This window comes from Rissa tridactyla, chromosome 2, assembly GCF_028500815.1.
Source record: "Rissa tridactyla isolate bRisTri1 chromosome 2, bRisTri1.patW.cur.20221130, whole genome shotgun sequence".
Taxonomy (NCBI): Eukaryota; Metazoa; Chordata; class Aves; order Charadriiformes; family Laridae; genus Rissa; species Rissa tridactyla.
This window is the reverse complement of record NC_071467.1, coordinates 105,485,914-105,506,394: the sequence shown is the minus strand read 5'-3', so window position 1 is coordinate 105,506,394 and position 20,481 is coordinate 105,485,914. Positions and strand designations below refer to the sequence as shown.

At 39.5% G+C, this 20,481-nt stretch overlaps 1 protein-coding gene across 1 annotated transcript in view; it reads right to left on the bottom strand.

Moving 5' to 3' along the window:
• Positions 1-1,899: 1,899 nt before the first annotated feature.
• TPPP (tubulin polymerization promoting protein) overlaps positions 1,900-20,481 on the bottom strand; it is a 66,895-nt gene continuing 48,313 nt past the window's right edge. The window contains exon 4 of the mRNA XM_054191885.1: positions 1,900-10,453. Coding sequence (XP_054047860.1) covers positions 10,259-10,453 — 195 coding nt within the window. The 3' untranslated portion in view covers positions 1,900-10,258. The remainder of the gene's footprint in view (positions 10,454-20,481) is intronic.

Genomic DNA, 20,481 nt, shown 5'->3' with positions numbered 1-20,481 from the left:
AATACTTCTCTAATTCTACTGCTGCACATGAAATCCAACAGAGGGGATATTAACCTGCATTACAAAGATTCTTGGCAATGACTTGGGATATCTCCCTGAACTTCTTTGTACAATTCATTATGCAAGTAGTGGAAAAACAACCTTTATGTCTCATCTAATTTCTAAGGTAAATAAAAATAAAATCAATGTAAAATTCTCTGTGAAACCTGCTCCTAAAATAAGGAGCTGTGCCCATCTATGTACTTTAAGTGACGCATGGGTGGTTGTGTAATCTTTTGAATTCACAGCTTTGGAAATAAAGTGATGTAGACCTGGAATGAACTTCTGGTTGGAATATGAACCAGAGCAGCAATTTTCAATGAGCCTGGGCTAGTTTACATTATTAATAAGCAGTGGCAGTGAGTTAAATAGGAACTGAAAAAAGGCTAACTAGATGACCAGGGTTTATGAGTCCCCTGAAGATTAGATTTGGCAGAGGTAGCTTTTTTTTTGGAATTTCCCTCCACCCCACCTTTCTCCATGCAGTCCTTGGTGTGGTAGAACACCTGGTAGAACAGGGAGAGATCAGCATTTGGTATATGGACATGACGGCAGGAGACCTGACGCTGATGTGAGTGGTCAGTTCTGAAAGCTTGGAACAGAAAGCCGGCAAGGGTTAGGTGGCACTCTGTCAGTCCCATCTCAATAGGACTACCTCTACGAGTACAATCCGCGTGTAGTTATTGCAACAGTAGCTACACATAGAGAAAAGCTAGCTCAAATAATTATATTCATGGAATAAACAGAACACATTCTGGCAGATGTTTTTTTTATTTTTTATTTTATGCATAAGTGCAGTGTAGGGTTGAGTGGGCATTTCTAAGACTCTACAGGAAAACAATAAAAAATCCTCAACTCTTGAAAATACAGATCTTAGTGTCTTCTATTCTCATAGGGCAGAAGGGTACTATCTCCCCTTCCTTAAGGGCTTTTTGAATGGAAAAAAATGTTGATTTTTCCTTTAGTAATCCCTAAAGGTCTTGCTTCATTAGGTTTTTTTACAGTTTCGGTAACCATACATGCTCAGAGATAAAGGGAGCGTTATCTGGCAGTCACACTACAAACAGTATATGGTCCCTATGCAGGAAGAAAAGTTATCTTGGGATACAACTGTAGTAGATTTCACTTAAAAGGCATTTCTAAAGAAGGTTGTCCAGTGTGTGAACACAGAGACCACCATGTCCAGTTCGAGAGCATCTGGAGAAGACACAGTGTCGCTGTAAACTGTTTAGTTATGTTTCCTTGTAGCTGCTAATCCAGTACCTCTACATTTCTAGAGCAGCACTGTGCCCGGGTTATTGTCACATTATTCATTATGTTATTATGACGTTAGTTGGATTAAATAACTTCAGTCTTCTGTTTCTTGAATAATCGTGGTATTATTGCTACTGGAAACTGAAGAATATTGTTATTTATAAATAAAAGGTCCATATTTGCTTTTGAATGTAACGTCCTTCGAACAGTGTTCGGTGTAGCAAATGACTTTCCTTGCAAGTATAAAACATTTTCAACACCACTCAGAAAAGGTGAGAGAAGTAACGTAGGCTTTTGAGACTGAGGACCTATCCACGTTAAGTAGCTAGTTAGGAAGAAATCGTTTCATCCCTGACAGATCTCATTTGGTGGATCACACTAGAGTTCGCAAAATGTTAATTGTCAGGTTTAATTATTATTAAAACTAGGAAAATAAATGGTAAAGAAGAAATATATTCTGCCCAGAACCAGAGAGCTTGTTGTTTAGAGAGTATTTTGACATAATTTATACGTTCACTAGTAATTTGCTTAACATCTAAATGGTAAAATAACGGTTGGTAACAAAGTTTATCAGCAAATACCATTTACTTCAAGAAATCCAGGAACTGATGTAGTAACACATTTATTGATCACTTTACCAACTAAAGATACAATTTTATACAGTCAGTCAATAGCAGAAACGTACTTTATGAGAAGCTATCCTTTAAAAAATGGTGTTTACAATATGGATTTCACTACAACTTTTCAAGCCAAGCTTTTACAGTGCTAATCAAACAACTGCTGTACTTGAACTTTTTCCCTAAAACATCAACAATAATGTTGTAGACAAAGTAGCTTTTCCATTGTTACTGTGGGTTTAGAATTTAACAAGACAACTTTAAAAGGTTTAAAACATCCATAACATTGTCATTACTTTAACATTCACACTGATAAAGTGATACATTTAATACTTTCTAGCATTAATAAACAGTGTAAAAATATATTGCATATATATATATATATATATAAATTTGTTTCCTTTTCCTGAAAAAACCTAGTACAAACTAGTAGTATATGATCCCCCCTTCAAGTTTCTTTACTTATTTTAAAGATTGAATAGTAGTAGTTTTAAATTAACAGAAATAAAGATATGGAAATAGAGAATCACTGTTGTGCTCCCCCATAACCTCTTCACACGGTTACTAAGCATATTAACCCCTTAGTAATGGTGATTTCATTTTTGCGAACATCAGTTAGAATTTTGGCACTGACTGCAGTGGGGATAAGATTTTGCCAAGTGTGCTTTGCACTAGATGGTGCCTGTCCCCCTTCATCAAGTGGTTAAAAATCTTTGCTTAGGATATGTTTATCTATTATAGCTAAGATTAAGAAACGCTATGCTCAAGTTGTTCATTTGCAATAATGAAAAAAAATGTTCAGTGTTAAATTAGTGAGGAAAAAAAGTAAACTTGTAAGGTTAAATGATCATGTAAAATTTTTACCATGTTGAAAATTTCACAGTGAACACAGTAGGCTAGTACAGCTGAACGTTAAAGTTTGCAATGCCCGCAATTATAAATATTGCAGGTAATTATTAGCACACAGCAGCTTCCTGGTTTTCTGGACCAAGACGAAAGACAAATGAAAATAAGAACAAGAAACAGTAAGATTCACTGAAAGTTTTTATCATGCTGTACAGTGCTCCAAGGAAGACTATGTCAAGACCTATCTCCATGTCATAACTATTTAATGATTAAATTTTTATTAGTGCTCTAGGTAACCAAAGACAAAATAGTTTTGCCTCTACACTTTCCGATCAGGTCCTGACAGCGTGCACATCCAGATTTGTGCGAATAAAGAATCAAAGCATCTAAACCAAATTAGAAATGGATGTCGGAACAGCATGGACAGATAAACAAGCTAGCAAAGGAATAAAGCATAATGTGGATAAATAAATGGTTCATGACTGAAGAAAATCAACCTCAAACATTCAAAAATTATACTTCTGTATAAATATATATTTCTCCCGTAATATTTAAATATGCGAAACTCAAAACCTTGCTAAGAATAAACTTCAATATACTTATCCAATATTGACCATTTCTCTGCTTTACAGAATGTAAAGACAAATTACTTTGTATTATAAGCATTATACAAAACATTTTCCCTGCTGCAATAGTTTGCCAAAGCGGATATATTCTGAACCCAGCACAAAGATAAACACAAACACACTTTTGTTGCATCCTGTAACTTGTTTTGTCTATGGCCTTGCCCTTTCGTATACTACAGTGCTAATAAAAGCAGTTTTCCAACAGGATTTTATATGGGACATCAGAGTTTGTAGGGTAACTGACCTCATACAAAGCCTTTGTAAAGAGCTAGTATGTATTTAGCATGACTATTACAGACATACAGCATTTCCGTTGCGGTACTATAACCCTATTTAACAGAGCCCAGGCTGCATTATTTCACATTATTTGATTACTTTGTTTAAAAATAGCATTTGAGCAAATGCAAGCATACAGAAACTCATCTGATGTAAACTGGAGCTTAAAATAATCACCACTGTGGGGATACAGATGGCCATCTTTTTTCTAATTTTGTTGGCCGTCTATAATATAGCTCCTGATTAAAATGTAAAGATAGATGAAGTATGAATGTATTTTTAGGGCTATATTTTTAATGAATCTGAATGTAACTTTATTCACGTTTGTGATCTGTTCTGAAAAATGTGCAAATAATAGAAAAATCTTTAATAAGGTAGCTGAAGGTAAGGGCAAATTATTATGAGCATTATCTTTAAGACCTTTACAAATGTTTAAAACAAAACTTGCTTTGTACAGTTCCATAAGCTTTTCAGTAACTCACAAAAAGAGATGCTATATAACTGTATTTGAAAATTAATTTATTGGCTGTTTACCTGCAATGGAATATGGTAGGTGCTTAACATTTTTCCAAATCACATTAGCCAGTTGGGCATTTCAATGTCAATTTCCAAATGTAAGGTATTAAAAAAAAAAAAAAGGTCTCTTCTATAGTCTTGCCACTCATATATATATATCTGCTCCAAAGTAGTGGGCGTATATGCCCCAAGGTAATATACTGAAAAACATGAAAAAGTACCAAATATATTACAGTTATTTCTCCCTGCAAAAACAAATTACTTGGACAATTAAGATGCGGGGGTTCTATCTGCAATATTCTTTAGCTTCCTGAAGCACCATTCTTAGGTGGAACATCTTTCAAAGCATTGTGTTTGATTTTAATGAGCCAGCATGAATGCAATTAAAGGTCTCTCACTGGTTTTATGATTCTGAAGATTTAAAACAAACATCCCAGTCCACCATTTTCAGCTTATACTAGGTAAGCCAAATGGGCACTTGGGTGCACAAAATGCGTAACTGAATGTCTAAATGCTATTTTATGGGCAAATACTCCCAATACAGGACGTACACATGTATCAAGTTGAGGCACTCCAGACTGTGAGAATTTCACACAAGTTTGTCATTGTGCTGCAGGTATTTAATTTTATAAAGGTCTATGCACGACTCAAGTCCATGGGAACTGTACGACAGTCCTATTTCCTGTTCCCACCTCAATATATCATGACTTTGTACTTACTAACTGATGACGAAAACTGCATGTATACATAGTGAGTGTCAACTTGCTTCACAAAGTTGGGGCAAAGGAAAATGCAGAAATATAGAAAATTATGCCCATGCAGGGCATAATTTTAAATGGTCTCTTGAGAGCACTCAGAGGAAATCTTGCTTTCACCTTGACCCTCTCTCTGCTACTTCCTCGCTACAGAGAAACTCTTCTTGTCACACCAAGTCTACGTTAGAATCACTGAAGAGTGATTTCCCCCAGAAACAGGAAAAGGATAGTTGTGTAAAAACATAAAAGCCTCCTTAGATCTTTACCCTCATGCTATGGAGGGAGAATGGCAGTGTCACCAACTGGCCAAGCTGAACAGCATTGGCTGCAGGACTAGAGTTTGTCCCTAATAAGATTGAAGGTTTGGATTAACATTTATATGGTTTAATTACTTAGCTGGATCCAAAGAGTATGTATATGCACACACAAACCTGTACAAGTCTTGTGTATTACATTACTTATTACCAACTAATAGCCAAGAACATAATATTCACACTACAAACAATGTACACAAAGGTGTAGCTATTCTGGCACACACGCAAGGCTAACAGTCAGGAGGACACACACTAGTGCAACACATTACATTTGCTCTATCATGAAGGTAAAAGGTTTGTTTCTTGGCCAGTGCAAACAGAGAATTCTCATCATGGATGACAGGCACATGCCTCCAGAATACATGCATCACTGAACGGCAGGGTTATGTTTTGAATATCATACATGCAGGCACAAATAATTAAAATTTATTTTATAACTATGACAAGCCTTAAGGAAAAAACCTATCAATTACAAGTTTAAACTCTTGGTTTTGGAAAAAGGTACACAAGGATTTTCTCTACAGATGGCTGGGATACCTATCACTTGCAAGCCAAACCCAGAGCAGTCATTTGCCTTTTAATTCTGGCTATTTCCAGCTACCATAAAAAATATTAATTGAGCCAACCAAGGGAAAATATGGGAGACCGAAATGCTACTTCATGAGCAAAGTTTTCTATAATGCAAAAAGTTGTCAGAAGAATTTTTAATTTAGGGAAGGTCAGTAAAATACATGGAAAATATTGTACTTCAATCCAAAATATCTTTGAAGGACAATCTCTATGCTGATGAAGAACACAAGTTGTGACATGTGAGTAGTTCTGAAATCTCCCTTTCCCTTCCCTGAAGTGAAAAAGAGATAAGAAATATTGTAGGTTTAAAAAAAGGAGAAAGTGGCTAGATCTTGGCCATTTCCTTTGGGATTCCAAATATTTGATTACAATTACTGACAACTGTTCACATAGGACTGTTGAAAGAATGTATGTTTTTTAATGTCTGCTTCTCAGTAACACTATTGTGATAGCTTTGATAGCCGCAAAAAGCAGGACAATAATTTTTTGTTTCTGATATTTCCATATTGATAAGATTGTTGCAAAATTCTCAACAAGTAACTGAAGCACAGGGAGTGACTAGAGGGAATTAGTAAGCAATCAATAATAAGAAAACCCATTTGACTTCTGGGTATTTTATTTAAAAACTAGGTTACCTTTAGAAAATTAGTTGTAAAGACTACTCTTTTGCCTCAGTGAGGATTTTTATTTCTTGTCCTCAATCTTGCAAAGCCTTTGATGGTCAGGTTAAGCCTCAGTGGAGATACAGGTAAGACTGTGTACTGCCATAGTATTTAAGGATTTAATTGTAAATGAACAGTGTAATTTGCGTTTGTTCTTTAAGGTTTTTATTGCTAAAAGCTACCTAAACTTTCTGATCACATTTCTTTTGGTAGCATGTTCAGTAGTCATGAAAGCAAAGATAATTAGGAACAACAGGTTATTATAGAAGACATCACACAGGAAGAGTGCTGCATGGTATAAGATGCTGAAAATTAGACGGGAAAGTTAGATGGAATGAGTTGAGATGCCCCAAAAAAGGAGATGAGTGTAAACCCTATTAGGTACCCATGTACTTACTTCAGACGTGACATTTAGTTATAGTCAGGAGTATGGTACACAGGAAAAGCATATGTTCTACAACACTTCAAGAGCTGAAAATGGGTCACATCCTGCACCTCCTGAGCTACCTCTTCCCCTCATCTCTGAGGTATCAGCTGTACGTGCTGTCCTGAGAGTTGAGGGAATGACAGATGAATGAGAAAATGTACTTTGCCTCATTCCTAAGCAGGCCTGGAACTTATGGCTAACATTCAAGCTAGTATTTAGGCTTTTGACTTCCTACATATATTAGTGGAAAAGTAAGAGCTTAAGGAGGTGTCTGAACCCCTAATACAAAGCTGGATGTGGTGGTTTTATTCCTCTTATAGCTCTTATCTTCCACATTAAGTGCAGTAAAAGGGAAAAATCTTTCCAAAGTACTATCTTTCCAGCTACAACTTCCCTTTGTCACTGTGATATCAGAGTGACTTCTTTTCATGCATCTGTTTGATTGAATTTTAAAACTATCCAACTGTAGAAATGAAGAATAAACAAAGTGTGTTCCTCAAAATAAAATACTGCTATCTGAAGCATCTCCTCAGGTCCTGATCCAAAGCTTACCACGCAACCGAAAGTATTTAAAAAAACTTTCCATCAGGTCCATATAAAGTGGTTTGGTTCGTGATAAGGATTTTATAATGTACAAGTAATGCAAAGTAAACTCTGTCAGAATCCCAGCTATTTCCATCAGCCTCTTCTAAGCAAAGAGAGTAGCTCAATTTCTAGCCAGCGTCAGCTTGGATCTGTCACATTCTCCATTCCTTTGCATGCCTTCTATCTTATGAGCATGCTGGTCTCTCTCACACTGTAAACTAACAACTTAAAACCTAGTTATACCTTAAAATCTTCCTAACCAATCACTCCTCCTGTGTAGCAACAGCCTGGCATTACTGACAGTATTTGGGTACTTCAGAAAACCTGGCACTTACGCACCTCAGGTTAAGTACCACCTGATGTGCCAGACAAGGCAGCCAGCTAGTGACAAACAGCCACATCAATAGTGTGCTGAAAGGGTTCTGCAGTTGACTGGACTTCATCCTTCATTCCGGCTGATCCAGACCTTTTCAGTTACCAGTGAGTTATGAGTCAAGTCTTAAAGTCAATGGGAAGAAGAGGGACGCTGGTTTTGTCTGTAACTTAGCTGAAGGACTTACCAAGGGTTAGAGGCTTAACCTTTTTATTCATAAAAACCAGGACTATCTTGGAGCTTTCTTCAGGTGCACAGGTACCAGTGATGTAGAATAAGGTTCTCTACATTTAGTTCACTACTATGCTGGAATAATTTAGCCATTGTTGGTATCATAGTATGCTCTTTTCTGCCTCAGAGTGCGACAGGTCACCAGTGCAACACAGGAGTGGGTAATCCTTCATTCCATGGAAATTTTTCTTCAAGAACAATGGGTAACTCTTGGAAAGGCTTTACAAAGCTGGATGCTTCTCATCCTGAGCATTCTTACATACATCAAAAATCTTCCCAGGTAACCAGAGCCAACCATTTAAGTCTTTACAAGAACACGTGCTGAGTTTTGGCAAAATTCCCTCCCTCTTCAAAACAAAAGACAAAATAAATTATAAACAAAGAAAAAAACCTCTGAGTCCACAAGGAAGTCCTTGCCTTTGTTTGCTATTGTTGTTTGGGTTTCAGGCTGATGTATGGGCTCAAAGGGTCATTGGTGGCAAAGTTACAAGAAAGGCTTGTATTCAATGTTAGAAAGAGAAAACATCAACAGTTTAAGGGCTGAAAACTAGTGCTCTGTTACCGGACATTGGACTAATACAGACTGTTGACCTGCATGGCACATGACGGCACACACTGCTCATTAAATTTTGTGTACTCTGAGGGGGGTGCTGATATGGGTTGGGTGAGAGCAATACATTTATTAACCTTTATTCAGAGTTGAACGTGAAAATCAGTGCATGAGCTCTTTTTGAAAGCAAGCAAAGCAAAACTGCTAGGGGCTGGTTTTGAATCCTGAAAATCTTATTTTTCAAAATTTTAGAGAAGCAGAGTAATACATTAGGTTACTTCTTCAGTTCTTGCGGAAAATTGGACCAGCCTTTTCTCTGCCTTTTAACCAATATAAAAAAAGGGTTATTTTTATTCCTATTAAGCTGTTTTGGCACTCTGGGTCCCAGGCAGGTCACACTCAGCTGCCTGTACCTTAAGCCTGTGGAATTGGTTCTCCTTCTACAGCAAGGAAAGCCATGCCCAACAATACTATTGCTCCCAAGTTGGGCAGCAAAAGCGAACAGAGAATCAAATCCCTTGGCTTCAACCAAATCTAACATAAAATGTAGCCCAGCTATAATAGTATATTTTTGTGGGCAAATTGCACCTAATTACATGGATATTAATTGTAAATGTCCTTATTCCGAGGGGTCATAAACTTTCCTGACATATGTTATAGCTTAAAAAGAATATGTGCCAATGTACGTGCATAATAACATTCACTTCATAGCAATCTGATTGGCAGTGTTTAGTCGTAACATTTTAAAGCATTATTAGCTTAATGCCCCCTTCATTTCAAATGTGAGGCAGTGCAAACTTGAAAACAGACTGCAAAAAGCTTTAATAGACTTAGTAATGACTTGTTCCTCACCTCTCAGGTTAGTACAATAGCTCCATCCAAATCTAGCCAGTAAGAACCATGCTACAGTACACACAGTAACAAGCACAAAGTTTAGACAGGAGGAAAGTAAGGGCTGGTATTTTCCACCTCTTTCTGTTGGCGTAAAATAGTTTAGAACCTATATTGTCCTAGAAATAGCTTTTTTTCAGTTTTTCATGAGTGGTGCGTGACATTTACAGGCTAGCACCTTGTATATTACAACCACTTACTCCCCAATAGTATATTGTTGACTGTTTTGAGTGCCAGATCCTGTATAAGACATTTTAAAAAAGCCCCAAAATAGTAGTCCAATCAGGCTGTGTAAATAATGGGATATTCTTCAGAAAGACTGCTATGAAAGACCCTCTTTTAAAGAGGTTCTCTTCAACATCCTCAGGGCAACTGGACATTTAGGAATGTTTGAGACCTTTTGCTTGAATTGACAAAGTGTAGTATAACTGCTCTTGACTTTGTTGGTTTGGGTTTTTTTTGTCGAAAGCTCAACAAAATGATGTAATTTTTGTACCAATATATTTATTTTTGCCAATATACGCATGAGGAATGTAACGAAGTGGTGTTGTGCTGCAGGTAGCTCAGCAGATGTTGAAATCAGTTCCAGTTCCTGAAAACAACTTCTTGACAACATAGTCTTAGCGTTCACAATGACCAAAACCTGTGGGATTCATCTACATCATTCTGACAAAATATACTCTCTTTCCCCCTCTCTTTCTCCCTCTATGTTGTAAACTCTCAGCCTTACTTGCTTCCTTGTACTTTATGATCGTATGTGCCTGCATGCTTATAGCCAGATACATATCCTGAAGCATCCACCAGATCTTCTCGGCCAGCTTTGCCTTTTCCTTTCCCACTGGGATCAAACCTCTCTTTGTGAGAACCCGTGAATTTTGATGTATCTGTAAGGCGTGATACAGTTGGAGATGAAATGGCTTTCTATTGGAAGAGAGAAAAACAAAAAAAACACATCAGAAATAAATTACTCTTAATACAGATATTTGTACTTGCTGTCAACATCTAAATCTTTACTAATGATGGAGACTATGTAAATATCTACTCCCAGCAAAATGACGCAAAAAATGTTTGTTTCCTGCCATTACATACAATGACAACAATCATAGCCAAGAAGAAAATCGTGCAAGTTATGTCAAAAACTTCTGGAACAGTCTTTCAATATGAGGATACTTCTGAGTAATAATCAAGTTCTAAGCACCAAAGATATGAAGAAGTCATAGGGAACAGCCATGTTCAAAATCCATTACATCAAAATCCATGCATAAAAGTCTGGTTCCACCAATACAGAAAAAACAAACCAATACAGATAGAATTAACTGCTTCAAGAGACAAATTTATTCTAAACTCTAGGATTCATGACAAAAGTAACAAACTAGAAGGACTGAAAGTTATTTTCAGTGTTGGCAAATTAGCAGTCTATGAAATGGGATTGAGCAAAGACTTTCCTCTACATTGCTTCCACTGAGTCGTATCAGGCTATTTAACAATCAAAGTTTTGCTGTCAATGAGACTAAGAAAATTTGCCTACACTAACAGAAAGAAAAAGAGATTTCGCAGAACAATACAGGCACATGCTAACCTGTGTGCTTGGACTGGGAGCAGTCCCTTTGATCCTTAAGTTTACATTTTAAAACCAGAAGAGAAAGGGCACTAAAGGTGAAGGGAAAACATAAAAGATTTTTGCGGAGTAGTGGAAATGGAGCTAAGATAAACAAAGACTGATAAAATTTGTGTATCCTTCTTGTGTGCACTACCCTGTTAGGGTGCATTTTAGAGACAAAAGTGACATGGGCTTTACTGCAGTGAAGTAAATGCTCTGGGAAACTTAGATTTCATCAAAAACCTCATTCTCCCTCTACCCATCCTCAGCCCAAATAAATGCTCATTAATGAGAACTAACAAACAGGCTCTTCCATAGGATGACATATGTCGAGTATCTTTTAATGCTGAACATTAAAAGATCAGAGACTTGTAAAAGATGCTCGAATCTGTACCAATAGGAACAGGATACTTGGATTCAGTTAGACTGGGAATGAATGCTAATAACGTGTACAGCATGGAAGCCACACATCCTCCACACCATTTAAATAAAAACTGTTTTGAGGGAATTTGTCCGCATACATAACTACTTAATGAGAATCTCAGGTTGCAAACTTACTGCTTTTCTCCCTCCAAACATACCCGATACGTGAGACGCACAATACCGCACTGCTCTACAGTGTTACTTTCACATAAGACCCTGAGGGGAAAGATGGTGTGGAGGTGTGAGTTCTGTCACTATCTGAAAGAAAATGACAACTGGAGCATTCATTTCTCAACACAGTATTGCTGAATGACATCTAGGGACTTTTGCCTTGCAGTCTCAGAGTATTAATTGCAGAAGTGCTTATTTTTCTACATTGAAAAACGGAAATTAAGACATCGCTTAGGAAGAAGTATTGCTTCTTAATACATACAGTTTTCTTGTCCACATTGGCCTGCTAGCACCTTATAACCAGGAAACCTGCATTCACAGTAGAGCTAATTAAAAAAAACACACCCTGTGATCAGTAATTGTATTAGCAGCCCAGCTAGACAAAATGAAAATGCAATAGAAATGTATAAGCTGAGACATCAAAAGCAGCAAAGAAAAAACTCCTGGCCTGGTGTCCATTTGAGAATTTATTCTTTCTGTTCCTCAGGGTGTTTGTGTACAACCTGTTCGATTTACTGAATAACGCAACAGAACCAAAGGACTGTCTGCTCACCGGAAATTACTCTGACAACTCAGGGAAAACACAGAAACACACTTCTGTAAGATTGTACAACCTGCTAGCTTCACCCTGGGCAGAGGCACTAGGAATTCTGTGCTATTTTAAGCCTTATACTTGCGAACCACTGTTTTGTTTGGTAAGTGAAGGGAAACACGGGGGCTTGTACCTTGAACAAAAATCCTGGCACAAACCATCAGGAATAAGCTTTTATATGGTGCAGTGTTTCCTGTTATGCAGTGTTCACAAGTAAGGACCCAGCCACTACTTGAAGACAAACTGACGGACTGCTTGACTGAATAAAGTCTTCCACCAACCACCGTTTTGAACCGTGAAGCATCTAGATTAGGGGGCAGTACCTGTGTCTCGCCTAACTCGTATAAATACTTGGGGTCCCCATTTCATTTTAAACCCCTCACAGGTCATAACAGCTGCAGAAGCATACTAATTAAAGACTGACTGTAGGATAGAATACATGTGGGCAAGTTTCTTATGCACGTTTAAGTTATTACTAGATCATTCTCCCTCCAAAAGAACATATGATGCTTCTTACTAAAGTCATTTTCTTAACTATTAACACACTTCTTGTGTGCTCTTAACAAACTTACTAAAAAAATGAAGAAAAATCTAAGAAAAATCTGTGACTCTCCCCATGTAAGCCAGCAAGGAAAAAAGTTAGGGCACGATTCTTGCCAAAGGATCTTTCATCGTTCCTAACACCAGAAGAAGTTGTCGTAGAAGATGCAAGACAGTTTATCATATAATCAAAGGACTAAACTTTGCTCTATGTTTACTTATATAACACTATTGCTAAACGCCACAGGATGGTACCAGTGATAAACGTGTTTGTACTGTAAATATGGCAACACTCTAAATGCAAGACAGGGGCAATATTCAGTATAAAGTTAATCCAACTTAACATGTATTTACTTTCCTTGTATCTAATCACCACTGCTTTACAGAAAATCAGTGTTCTCTAAATGTGCATACACTCCACATTCTCACATGAAGTCTCAGAAACTTGAGGAACGTGTTGTTTACATCAAGACAGTATGCACTCTGATAAGACCACAACACAGATGACTTACCAGAAAAAAAATCAGGTGCATCCTAACAAGATGGTAGAAACAAGGTTGCAGTGTGATACATGAACCTTTCGTTTTCCTGTTAGTCTACTGGGAAAACAGCGACACATTTCACAGAATCACAGAATCGAAGTTGGAAGGGATCTTAAAGATCATCTAGTTCCAACCCCCTGCCACGGGCAGGGACACATCCCACATTTCAAACCAACAAAGAAAACAGAGGATGAGCAACATCTTGGCCTACAATTCATGGAGGCTGAAGTAAGATCCTGAAGCAAAGGACCAGTCTGTAATTACTATTGTCTCTTAAAGGTCATGAAACATCTATCCAAAACCTAGTTTGTCATTGTCAATCATGAAGAACCCAGGAGACATACTGATATCTCAGCAGTGAGCATCCCTTGTCCTCTGTGTCCCACACACACAGGGGACGCAACGTGTGTGCCAAAACGTGACTGATTTGGCGCATGCATCTTTGTGCTTGACTGTGAGAGTGTGAGTGAATGAAAACTATTAGAAAATAGGTATATATGAATGAGAACCAGCTTAGTAGAGACTTTGCAAATAAATTTTACTTTCACCTTCTGTAGGATTTTGCACTGAGTGGAGTTTTTGGGTTTTGTTTGTTTGTTTTCCCCCATTAATTTCCCTTGATACTTCTCTATTTGGAACTTACCAGTCATCTGTCTAGAGATTTCCCATCCCCTACTTCCAGCTGGTGTCTCTTTCATAACGCTGTTACGTCCTCTGGTGAAGATTTGTACTAGGACTAACATGAAAACTTTCTTTTATAACTCATTCTTCATCTGCTAGAGCCAAGTGTGTTCCAAGTGCAATGGCAATATAGCAAATGGTTGAAATACAAAAAATAGCTCTATGTTTTAGCACCCTTTTCACATTTCTCAAAAAAAAAATAAATATCACACTTATTTAGTAAATGACTTGGGACAGTGATTCAGACCTTTGGTTTTCCTATCTATTAATTGAAAGTTGATATGTGTATGTTCAGGGAGAAAGAAACATCAACATTCAAAGTAAAGGTAAGTTAACACCAGAGATTAAAAAAACAGTCTTTTTGTCCTGAAAAACAGTTCAGCCCAACCTAAAGCCCCAGCACAATGAACATCACAAATCCAGAGCAAGAACAACAGTGATCCAACATCCTGTGCTCTTTCAACCCAGGATGGATAAGAAAGCTTCCTGCATCGCAGGAGTCACAGTATGTAAAATGACCATAAAGGCAGTAGCTGCAAGGCAAACATTCTTTCTCCGAAGTTTTTTTAACTGAACAAGAACTGCAGTCTTATCCTAAGTTGCATGTGAAGTCACTGGTGCACCCCTTCCGACATGTGACAGAACATTACAATTGAAAGATGGCAACCCCTGTTAGTTTCCTGCTGGCACAATTTCTATGAAATGGGAGGCTCAACAGTACAAAATTCAAGCAATTTTAATTCCTTGTATATTATGCTCTCACTCCCTGAACTGATTCATCCACATAAAAGACCAGAGATAATGAGATGCCTGATAATGTTTGGTTATGCAGAACACCCCATTTCTCCTTTTATGTTTCTTATGACAAATGCATATCCATTAAAAAGAAAATACTACTTCCTCTTTAAGGTCACGTGAACATTACATAGAAGGGCTGGGGCAATTTAAGCATCCTGCTAAGATGCCTTCTTTTAAAAAAGCCTTTGTAAATACAGACTAGAATACACAAGGACTTCACATTTGTCTTGGACTCCTCCTCAACCAGAAGCCGCTAGTGGTACTATATATCATAGAATCATATAAAGGTTGAGGTTGGAAGAGACCTCTGGAGGTCAACTGCTCCAAACACCCACTCCTTCATCTACAGCCAGTTCCCCAGGATCATGTCCAGATGGTTTCTGAATATCTCCAAGGATGGAGCCACAACAACCTGCCTAGGCAACCATGACAGTGTTTGGTCACCCTCACAGTGAAAAAGTGTTTCCTGATGTTCAGAGGAAACCTCACACGTTTCATTTTGTGCCCGCTGCCTTTTGTCCTATCACTGGGCACCACTGAAAAGAGCCTGGCTCCATCTTCTTTCATCCTCCCTTCCGGTATGAGATTCCCCCTTGAGCCTTCTCTTCTCCAGAATAAACAGTCCCAGCTCTCTCAGCCTTTCTGCATAGGAGAGATGCTACAGTCCCTTAATCATCTTCATGGCTCTTCACTGGACTCTGTCCAGTAGCTCTGTATCAGTCTTCTACTGGGGAGCCCAGAGGTGAGCGCAGCACTCCAGATGTGACCTCACCAGTGCTGAGCAGAGGGGAAGGAGCACCTCCCTTGGTCCGCTTGGCAATACCTTGCCTAACGTGGCCCAGGATACCAGCAGCCTTCCATGTGGCAAGGGCATGTTGCATGCTCATGTTCAACTTGGTGTCCACCAGGATCCCCAGGTCCTTTTCTGACAAACTCCCTTCCAGCTGGGTGGCCCCCAACATAAACAGGTGCACGGGGCTGTTCCTAGCCAGGTGCAGGACTTTGCACTTCTCCTTTGCTGAACTTCCTGAGGTTCCTGTCAGCCCATTTCTCCAGTCTATGAAGGTCCCTCTGGATGGCAGCATCTGGATGATGTACCAGCCATTCCTCCCAACTTTGTGTCATGAGCAAAGTTGCTGACAGGACACTCTGCCCCACCGTGCAGATCACTAATGAAGATGTTAAACAGGACTAGACCAAGTACGCCCCCTCCGAGGTACACCACTAGTTACTGGTCTCCAACCAAGCATGTCCCTTCCGAGGTACACTGCTAGTTACTGGCCTCCAAATAGACTTTGTACCATGAATCACCACTCTCAGAGCCAGGCCATTCAGCCAGTTTTCCATCCACCTCGCTGAATTGAAACTCCACACCACTGTCTGCTCATCCAGCCCCTACAGCAACAGCTTGAGGGGCTACGAGACTCTTATGAAAGACCATGTCAAAGGCCTGACTGAAGACCAGGTAGACACTATCCACTGCTCTTCCCCCATCTACCAGGCCAGTCACTTCATCGTATAAGTTTATCAAGTTGGTCAAGCATGACTTCGCCTTGGTGAAGCCACGATGACTACTACTGATAACTTTCGTGTGTCTGGAAATGATTTCCAGGATTAGCTGTTCCATCACTTTCAGCGTCCTAAGGTGACAAGTTTATTCCTAAAAGATTCCTTTATGTGCTGAAGCCTTATTTTTAGTGAACTGCCTTTATGAACCAAATGTGCACCCAACTTGTTTACATCAAAATGCTGTTTCTGGTTATGAACAACAAAACCAATTATGGAGACTAAATTGCAATTGAGCAAAGGGCAAGAATAATTAACAGGGTAGTTGGGAGCTCATCCTTCCGTGCAACCCAGCTGTTCATTACTAATTGCATGTAAGCAGTGGGAGGCAAATAAAAAAAAGGGAGGGCTGGGGGAGCTGACCATCCCTCATCAGTGAGGGAAAATGTAGGAAGAAATATAGTGAACAGCACAAAGGGCTAGATGAGGACAATTTTCATCTTGGCAAGTCAACACTCTCCCTTCTTTTTCACAATGAATCACAGACAAATGATTCTGTCTTGTCATATAGCAATTCTGCTTGAATTGTTACTACCTACATTAAGTTATATAATTTCTCTAGTTCCATTTTTCTAAAGGCAATAAACTACTGGGGTTCAACCTCCTCGTTTCCTTTCTGTGAGCCCACAGAAGCCTCCATTTTCCTTCTCTTACTTGCATATACAGTTAAGCACATAGTTTGCATATCACAGAAGATACACATAACATTTTTGTTTTTTTAAAAAAAACTTTCTCTTTCAGAGAAAAGTTTTACTTAGCACAACAGAATCAAATATAATCCATGTATAAACTCATTTTGGAACACCAAAGGTACTTTCCAAAAATATCAAGACTTCTGCTCTCCAAGACTGACCATTCTTCCCTTCACTCACTTATTTCCATTAACGCACGCCAGCAGCTATAATTTCAGCGTCTTTGCCTCTATCAAAAGAAGAGATCACTGACAAAGACCTGTTCAAGCTTGTATTTTTGCTGATATTTTGCTGGACCATCGTGCTCCCCCTAATGATAAAAAAAATCTTTTAAGAATGGCTGTTGCTCCTTCACTGTCAGTTTCCAACCAAAGATGTGGTTACATGACCTCCAAGTTCAAGGGAACATCTCAGATGAGGCAGGAAAGGTATGTATGCCTCCCGCCTCTTTCAACTGAAACTCCTCTCACACCAAAACCTCACTGAGAAGACCAGAACAGGCCACAGTCTCAGAAGCAGTTAGGGGAAATAAAAAGAATTTTTATTTAGAACAGTAGATTTGCTAATTTAAAGCAATCGTGCATTTTTTGTTAGCAATTCAGTATTTTTCCCCACTTTGCACAGAAGCTTCTCCAGTCAAGTCCTGAACCCTCCAAACACGGAGGGCTCCACAGCGTCTTTGGGCAACTTGTTGCAGAGTTTGATCACACCCAGGGTAAAAAAAAAAACGTAACAAAAAAATCCAACATCTCATTCAAATTACAAATTACCCATGTTCCAACTTCTATCTGTCTGAAACAGCCCTCGTACCACAGACAGGAAAATGAAAGCTGTAGAGTCTTTTTAAACCCTGACACCCTTAACAACAGTGCCACATGCCTTCCTGCTCCTTTCTTATAAAAATACCTCTGCAAACTCGGGCAGATTTTGCCCTCTGTTTCAAGATAAATCAAAGAGCAGTTTGCAGAGCAACTGAAACATTCCATTTCATCAGTTTTGAGAATAAGTTTCAGAAATGTACTATCAATCTTTAGGGATCCTACAGTAAAAAGGAAATGCGAGCACAGAAATCTAGCTAGTACATTCTGTCAACACTACTGCAGAAGAATATAGCAGTTTGCTGAAGAAAAATACATCCACTGAAAGCTACGCTGTTGCACTGGCTTAGCCTGTTTGCAGCAGAGAAACTGCACCGATGCAGTTCGGTCAGCATAAATTTTATTAACTCAACAGGACTTCTATCGGAACTTTGGCATCAAAGGCTTAGAAGCATGCTATGAAGCTTGTGCCATAACCCTGAAAATAGGGCAACAGTGTAAGACTAAAAGATTACCCACGCTTTCAGGACGCTTCCTTCCAGAACAAAGCTGAGGCAAAGGAGGAGGAAGACAATTCAATGCTGCTAGGGCTGTGTTCTTCATTTTCTGCCAGCACTCATTACCATCCTCTTCACAAAGCGCTCAGGTTAAAACACCAAGCCAACGCCAGGAAAGCTGGCGCATTCGCCTGGCACGATGCGAGAGGCTGGACAACGCGGTGAGTGCAGCAGCACACAGCTGTGGCTGCACCGCTTCCACTTCTGCAGCGAGCACAGCCTGCGGCAAGCTCCCCTTAGCTGGGCGCCACGCGGCTTTGCACAGGACGTGGCACCATTCCCAAGAAGGATCTCCAGAGCCAATTAGCGGGAAGTCAACGCAGCAAGAAAAGCTGCTGGACTTCAGGAGTATCAGACATTCAAAACAGACGTGAAGCGCAGAGGTTTTCACCACGCACTCCTCTCTCCACTGAAACAGCTTGCCTGAAGATGTTGTCCGCTGCTTGCCATCACTGAGAAAGACTCACGTTTGATTTAAAGCTGTTCTACAGCTTAAGCAGAAACTTCCTGGCTTGACACAAAACACTGCAGTAAGGTTTTCTGGGTTGTTTTTGCCTGAATTACCAATGTCCAGATAGTGCAGAAACATTCCCTTCCTGCCTTAGGTACTGTGTCTTTTTAGTAACCGGTGGATCAAAGGAAGTCTTGGAGGCAAACACCACCTGACAAAATGGCAGGCTGCAAGCATTTCCCAACTCACACGCTACATCATTAAATCAACGATATTAACACTCTGATGGGAGCGCTGCAAAAATTGGTGCCGGCCGTTCAGGACACAACGCTGCTCTTCAAAATAAGCAGCAGCCCAGTAACAGTACTTGTGCGTAGCAAAGCAGCGGGGCGCTGGGAGCGCCTGCACTGCCGAAAATGCTGGCGACTGGCAGCAGGTGAGGTGTCAATATTACTCCTTACCAGAACGGTGCACGTTTTAGCCGTGCTCTTCCTGGCTACACTCTGTCAACTGCAATCATCCTTCTGAGTTCCTCACTGAAACTGGGTGGCTTTCTGTATTTGCTCCTTCAACCATAAAATTTCAGTATCTAATAGCATTTCTTCCTAGCAAAGGCTGCCACAGAGATCTGTTTATGTAATTAACATGTTCAGGGAGCCTTCAGAATCAGCACCAACATTAGCAATCTTATCAAGGTTTTCAAAATTATGTATTACCTGGTAACACCCAGACCCTTTGTAAAGGGCGAGAACCTAAAACTGTCTATGAAATGTGAAAAAAAAAAATTCTAAAGGAAAGTTTTTCAACTTTCAAGCGATCAAGTTTCAAAGAACAATTTGGAATTCATTTGTATACCCACTGCTTATGACACCTAGTACAGCAATGTTGCCAGGGCTTGTTGACACCCATTATGGAACAGGGAAGCATAACTGCATGTGAGATATTCTGGATGGCAAAAGCTGTGATCCCCTGGTGGTCAGGGATGCCTCCTGTGACTGTTCACTCAAGTCTTGCTCCTATTTTGGCTAACATGCAGCCCATGCCAACCGCGGCCTGATCTACGCTGGGTGTGGCACCATTATGTCAAAGCAAGGGCAAGACATCCGAGGAACACAATGGACAGGAGGAGATAAAGATCATTATGCAGCCATTATCACCTGCAGCTTGCGGTCTCCTGCAGCTAGAATCCCTGCATACTGATTGTCTGGTAGTCTCTTCATAATCCGCTAATTCATGGAAATTGTATAGGCCAAGCCCCCAAACTGAGAGGTATAAATAGATCAGTTTATGCGAAAGATTTTTAATCTGATCCAAGAGCAGAAAGACTTCAAGGCTTTCAGGCTTCCTGGTGTGATATAGGGGACACTTTCACCGTAACAGAAGAGAAAAGGAGGAGCACCCTCACTGTAGACTAGAGTACCGTGACACCCCCTCCATCGTTATTATTCTTCCGAGCATTCAGTGAATGATTCATGTACCTTTTAAAGTCAGAGTCCAGATTACGATTATTTTATTGCA